Raw genomic sequence first — 7,116 nt, 5'->3', positions numbered from 1 at the left:
ATACAAGGCAGCAGCAGGACATCAGATGGGCGGTAAAAGAGGAAGGAAATGAACAACTACACCAAACGGGCATTTCTCTTGATGGTCACTGGGAGGTGGCCAGACAGTGAGAGGAGAAACTCTCCCTGCTGCACCTTGCTTCAGGAACGCTCTTCTCAGTGTGGACACTGCTGAGCCTTCAGTGAAGATGGGTTCAGTTCAGGGCTGGGCCATCTCAGGGCAGACTTTGATCATCTTATGACTAATACATAATTTTTTTAGCCCAAAGAAGGTAGGCACATACAATGCTGTCCCAGTCCAGAAGGGTAAACAAACTAATGCTAGTATCAACATATTTTGCTCTGTATAAGACAAAATCTTTTAACTGTTCAAGGTCAGACTGACCTGGGGATTTTATATTTTTCCCCTCTGGAAAGTCTTGGGGCATTTCTTTCCTCTGATTCTTCTTAAGACTCATACAGTCTGGACATCTCATCTTTTTGTCAGCATGACTAAAGCCCAGCTGGACTACTGTGGCCAGAGCGCTTGGTATGCTTGGGTGAACTGCTAGCTCCACTGCTGTAAGTGATTTTCAATACTTGATACGGTTTAATACCATAAGGCCTGCTAAAGTAGATTACAGCTGGGTATAATACAAGTCAGGGCAGGCTCCAGGTCAGCAATCCCTCCGCAAAGACCAGCTTCAAAGACCAGGACTCCTCCTGCCCACAGCTTGTACCCACAGTCCCATCCCTGAACCGATACCTCGGAAAGCCCATTTTCAGAAGCTGACGCTTTGCACTCTCTGAGGGGATTTCTGCAAGGAGGCCAGTTTTGCTTGAATGCTCTGGGATTTCCTGGGACTTTTGCATGCAGCCAGCTGGCACCTCTCCTGAAGCAGCACATGCTCACTAGCGAGAGAACTGGACCCCTTCAGCCAGGGACCATTTCTGGTCAACACTCCCTGACATGGCTAAGAGACAAAGAGGCCCTTCAGGGCTAAATCCCGAGAGCTGCAACCCTCTCCTTTGCCAAGGACATCACTAATTCCTGACGGTGGCTTGATTCCATAAGCAGCTCAGCGAGGTGACTTTCCAGGTCACCAGCTAATTGCAGGTGAAGTGCCAGTGACTGTCTCCAGCAGGAGCGAAAGTTGGGAGCTCTGGGGGAAGAGAGGGTGTAAAACGTGTTTGCTCGGCTCCCTTTAGCTGAGCCAGCTTCCCCCGGGCAGCTAAAGGGAGGCAAGAAAGGGCTGGGTGGCTTGCAAGGATCTGCGGCTGAGTCCCGCCGTCTCTGCAGCCTGAGAAACCCTGGGACGTCACCGCCGCTGAGCCAGATGGGGGGACACGCTCAGCCTGGCCCATGGGTGGCTGTTTTAAACCTCCTGGTCCCCCCATAACTCCTGGCTATCTGTGTGCTGGAGGGGAGGAGTAAGTGGTAGCCAGTGGACTGCTTACTGCCTACACATCTTTGAGTCTTGGCCACTGCTGGTGGCTTCAAGGGACAGGAGATGGCTAAACCAACTCCTGTACCACCCTTCCTGTGACCAGCCCCTCGGCATTTCCCCACCTCTGTGAAACAGCGAGGGGTGAACTGAGCTCTCTGAAACACGTCGATGGAGAAACCGTGGTTCAAAAAAATCCCCCCTCTTTCATCGCTTCCTGAGAGGAAACCACCCCAGGCTCCCCCCTGTTCGCTGGAACAGGGAGCAGTGAGTAATGCTCGCAGGCTTCCCTGCCCGGCACCACATTCTTTTCTCCAGCATGTAATGGCCCAGAGGAGGAATAAACCGAGCCTTGCTGGAACAGCCTGCAGAGTAGCTGTGCACGCCACGGCCTCATGCCGGAGAAGCATCGGGAAGGGTTTTGAAAGTCTCAGCTTCATTTTATTGGGGGGCTGTTTGCCTGGAACAGCAAGTGAAATAGAAAGGAAGGAGAAAAAACACCCTGCAAAACATTAATAATAGAAAGCCTCACCTGCTGCTCTCTGGAGCATGAAAACGAGCCCAGCTCCCATGCACCCACCCAGCAGCTCTGCACTCTCCCTCTACCTGCACCTCTCCCCGCCTGAGCTGCTCCTGGCACTCAAGCGTTTTGCTGCTCTGTCGTTTCTCCCTCACTGCCACCATCCTCTTTTCTGTTCTTTGTGTCTCAACACATTTTTCCACAGTGATCTGAACAGCAGCTCTTTCAGGGCGGGCTGAAGGTAGGAGACTCACAGACTGGTCCCCCCTTTCCCTATTGCTATCATCTCACTTCCTGGCCTTTTTCCTGCCCTGCTCCCACCAGCTGCCTCCCCAGGGGCTGCCATCGCCTCCTCCTCACCCCATTTCCCCAAGACCTCAGGTTATAAGCCCAGGTTGGGCCTTTCTCCAACCTGTTTCACCTCCCCTTTTGCAAACTGGTGCTTCCAGTAACTTGTCTGCGCAGCCCAGCCTCTGCACCTACAGCCCTGCCAGGCTCCTACGGCACCCAGGGCAGCTGTGACAGACGCCGAGGAGAGGAAGGGCAGAAACCAGCAGGTCCACCCTGAACACAGCACGATGCTGGAGCAGGATGAGGACCGGTCAGAGGATTAAAGAGCCAAAGAAGCCTGTTCCCTGCCTTTCATCTGTGGTGAGCATGACACGCTCATGGCCATTAGCTCTTCAAAGACAGGCAGGTTGGAGGAGCCTTGGGAAGCCAGCATCCCTCTGAGCAAGGCTCCAAGGTCTTCTCTGCCTGAGCTGGCAATGCACAATGGCACCTGGCTTTGCTGTCCCTGGAGATCGTGATCCATCAAAGGCAGCTGAAATTTCACTGAAGGTTCAGAACTCCAGAGGACAGAAGCTGTGGAAACCTCCCTTCTGGCAGAGGCTGGGTTAGAAGCAGGTACCTGCACTGCCCCTAGCAAGTGCTGGAGGCATGACCATGCAAGACCTTCCTCCCTCCCCACACCCTTTTCCCAGCTCCACCCCTGCCCAGCCATGTGTAACAGCCCAGTGGCCCTGCTCTCTGAAGGCAATTCTTTTCCACTTCAGATTTTATTTTCCTTTCACTTCAAAGCTGCTCCACCCAGCAAGCAGTTTGCCAGAGGATGAGTCTCCTCCCAGCCTGAAGAGTTTTGTCTCCTGCCCAGGGCAAACCAGGAGCAAGACAGACAGGCTCAGGCACCTGGTACACTGAGAAGAGGGGACATTGTCCCACAGAGCGCTGCAGACTAGGCAAAGGAGCTTTAGCTAAAGGACGTTTAAGGCACCACCACCTCCCCACTTGCTTTCCTCAGGCCAAAGCTAATTCAGCGATGCTAAGGAGAGACACAAGCCAACATTTCAGAGGGTGCAGTTGAAACCCCACTGAGCCCAGCTCCTCATTGCACAATGCTGGCAATATCTGGAGAGCTCCAGCCTGGGGCAGCCTTGGAGACCTGCAGGTTTGTCAGGCTCAGCGCTTCCCCCCTGTATCACCACAAGCCATCTGGCTCACACACCAGCCAGCCTGCAGCACCAGCATCCACCCCAGTCAGATAGCTGACCTGTGCAGCCTGGCAAGGCAAGATCAGAGCACACAGTAACCGTCAAAAGTGGCATGGAAAAAAAGAAAATGAACAACCAACACCAGTCAAGCCTCTATGGTGTGCACTTTTATTTGAACTGGTCTTAAGTCAGTGTACAGGTAGCCCCTTCCTCCCCCACATACTGGCACCGCTTCTCCTAGACCCTGCGGGGGACTGTAAAGCCTTCATTCACATCTATCACTGGGGAACACAGCCCGCTCTGCTTGACAAATCGAAGAGAAAAAGGATCAAGTGTGTTTTGTTTTTAAGGCGGAAAGATACAAAAAGACACTTGTTGGGTTACATAATTTACAGACAAGCAATTATAACCTAACACCAGTAACTGGCATCGGCTCCCTCCGAGCTGGGCTGCTGCCTTCACAGAGGCGAGTAACTTCCTGTAACAATGCATTATAACAATATTTGGAATGACTATTAAAAAAAGAAACAAATGTACAATCAAAGTCCTCAGATGCATTGTAGAACTTTGGGGGCGTTCGCTCCAACATGTTTCATTTTAAGACTGCTGCTGACACCTTCACCATTCCAGTTTTTTAATCCTGAGTCAAGCGCCAAAAAAAAACAAATAAAGCCATGCCAATCTCGTCTTGTTTTATGCGCATTTATGGGTTTCATTTCATCACAAGGGTGTGGGTGTTGGTAACAGTCCGGTTTAGAAGCATTTGCGGTGGACAATGGAGGGTCCAGATTCATCGTACTCCTGCTTGCTGATCCACATCTGCTGGAAGGTGGACAGGGAGGCCAGGATGGAGCCTCCGATCCAGACAGAGTACTTGCGCTCAGGCGGGGCAATGATCTGCAGGGAAGAGGAGGAGGAATCAGTCAGATGCACAGTGTCATGCTACACTCACTGCCCACGCATGGCCCTGCAAGACAGAGCTGCCTAATTCCCTTATCTAGCCTTGGCCAAGACACCATTAAGTTCAAACAGGCTTAAGACAGAACCTCACACACCCACCTCCCCCCCTTTGCAACCAGTATTTACACTAATCCCATTATTCAGATGGTTGGGCAGATGCCATGTTGTCCAGAACAAGGCCATTAAGGCTGCTCCAGACACAATTATGGTTTCCATCTTCTCTATTAGGAGTTCAGCTTACCCCACCCCTCCACACCCACCCTTCATTTCAGCATTAACAGGGGGCTGAGAGGTCCCCTGGACACCATCCTACCTTGATTTTCATTGTGCTGGGTGCCAGGGCTGTGATCTCCTTCTGCATCCTGTCAGCAATGCCAGGGTACATTGTGGTACCACCAGACAGCACTGTGTTGGCATACAGGTCCTTACGGATATCCACATCGCACTTCATGATGGAGTTGAAGGTAGTTTCATGGATACCACAGGACTCCATACCTGGGAAGGAAGAAGCCATCTCAAGTCAGCAACGGCTCAGACACACCCGAGGAAGCCTGAGGAGCTACTATGGGCAACCAAGAGACCAGCAGCCCCTTCAGTGGGAAAGCACTACAAAGCCACAGGTCTGACAGGCTCAGTGTTCTGTTCTACTGTCCCAAGCCCCTCTAACAGCTTCAGGCTGTGTGGAAAGTGAGGCTAAGTGGTGGGACACACCTTCCTACCAGCAGCAATATGGTAACTGGCTGCCATGGTCTCTAGCTCACCCTTTACAGAAAAGAACACAGAGGGGCATAGGGCATCCTAAAAGAGTTGGACTTACCCAAGAAAGATGGCTGGAAGAGGGCCTCAGGGCACCTGAACCTCTCATTGCCAATGGTGATGACCTGGCCATCAGGGAGTTCATAGCTCTTCTCCAGGGAAGAGCTAGAGGCAGCTGTGGCCATCTCCTGCTCAAAATCCAGGGCGACATAGCACAGCTTCTCCTTGATGTCACGCACAATTTCTCTCTCGGCTGTGGTGGTGAAGCTGTAGCCTCTCTCTGTCAGGATCTTCATGAGGTAGTCCGTCAGATCACGGCCAGCCAGATCCAGACGGAGGATGGCATGGGGGAGGGCGTAACCTTCGTAGATGGGCACAGTGTGGGTAACACCATCACCAGAGTCCATCACAATACCAGTGGTACGACCAGAGGCATACAGGGACAACACAGCCTGGATGGCTACATACATGGCTGGGGTGTTGAAGGTCTCGAACATGATCTAGGGGGAGAAAAATAAGGGGTTGAGTCAACAGCAGAAACCAGGGTTCTCACTACAGGTCTACACCAAGTTCATGCAAGTGTAACTTTACTTTTATCCCTAGATAAGTGACTTCACCCTCCCTCGAAGTCCATGCTTATCTTGCCTGGTCTCCACCTACACCTGCCAGGTCAGAGCCTGAGCAGGGACACCACCACCACGGACCCATCCACATGTCACAGCAAGGAACAAAACAAGCGCCCGGTAAACTACAGTACAGTCACTCAAGGCTAGTAAATGGATTAGTGTGTCTAGTCAGAAACAGCAGTTAGACACGTTGCTAGTTCAGTCTCAAGAGAAAGCCAGCTCAGAAAAGCAAACAAAACCTGTCAAGGTCCAGCAAAGAGGAGACTCAGGTCAGGAAAGGAAAACCCTGCAAAGATGGCAAAAAGGGAGAATAGTCGTGAAGGAGGAGAGAGTACAACACGGAAGAGGAGAGCTGGCCTGCAGCAACATCTGCTGTAGCTCCAACCTCCAGAGTTTCTACACACCTGTGTCATCTTCTCTCTGTTGGCTTTGGGGTTCAGGGGAGCCTCTGTGAGCAGCACAGGGTGCTCCTCAGGGGCTACTCTCAGCTCGTTGTAGAAAGTGTGGTGCCAGATCTTCTCCATATCATCCCAGTTGGTGACAATACCGTGTTCAATGGGGTACTTCAGGGTCAGGATACCTCTTTTGCTCTGGGCTTCATCACCAACATAGCTGTCTTTCTGGCCCATACCGACCATCACACCCTGCACAACAAAGAAAAAGCAGTAAGCACAGCTGAAGGGCAAGCCCCACTGGGTGGATAATCTGCTTTTCACAAAGCTGGGTCTCCAATTAGCATCCCTCTGCTGTCCCCACTCTATCAAGAAAGGCATTCAGCCAACTGCTCCAACACACTGCACAAAAGCTCTGCAGGAGGCCACGTCCCCCTCCAGTTGTGCTGTGGTGCAGAAGGCTCTTGTGTTATAAGGCCAAATAAAAGGGCTTCTCAAAGACCAATGCCTCTGGAGGAACCATTTCCATCAAAAACTCCTCTTTTGTCCAATAACGGGCACCCCAGCCACCTACCTGATGTCTGGGGCGACCAACGATGGATGGGAAGACAGCACGGGGAGCATCATCCCCGGCAAAACCGGCTTTGCACATACCAGAACCATTGTCAACAACGAGCGCAGCAATATCATCATCCATGGCTGGCTGCAGAAGAGAAGAGAGAAAAGGACCGTGAGCATCACCCACCACAGCCCCGGAACCCAGCAGCAGCAGGCGGGGAAGCCAAGGCGATGCCTCCCAGCCCTTCCCCACCCATTTCCTTCCTGCTGGTGCTGCATCGCTTCACCCAGCGCCCGCTAGAGGGTGCGACACCTCCCAGATTTCGGATTTGGGACAAAGGAAGTCCCCGCGCCCTCTCGCATTATTACCATAAAAGGCAATGGATGGAGC

The 7,116-nt window shown here is 52.2% G+C and overlaps 1 protein-coding gene across 1 annotated transcript; it reads right to left on the bottom strand.

Annotated features, from left to right (window-relative positions):
• Positions 1 to 3,578: 3,578 nt before the first annotated feature.
• On the bottom strand, positions 3,579 to 6,985 carry LOC104469616 (actin, cytoplasmic 1-like). Its single transcript, XM_010084191.1, is given in 6 exon segments — positions 3,579 to 4,330; positions 4,707 to 4,888; positions 5,211 to 5,649; positions 6,180 to 6,419; positions 6,742 to 6,931; positions 6,933 to 6,985. Coding segments are annotated over 6 exon segments (1,245 nt in total). The 5' UTR covers positions 6,983 to 6,985; the 3' UTR covers positions 3,579 to 4,186.
• Between the last annotated feature and the right edge of the window lie 131 nt (positions 6,986 to 7,116).

This window comes from Pterocles gutturalis, unplaced genomic scaffold (assembly GCF_000699245.1).
Source record: "Pterocles gutturalis isolate BGI_N339 unplaced genomic scaffold, ASM69924v1 scaffold32815, whole genome shotgun sequence".
In the NCBI taxonomy this organism is placed as follows: domain Eukaryota; kingdom Metazoa; phylum Chordata; class Aves; order Pterocliformes; family Pteroclidae; genus Pterocles; species Pterocles gutturalis.
The sequence above is the reverse complement of the archived record's forward strand: the minus strand, read 5'-3'. Positions and strand labels throughout refer to the sequence as shown.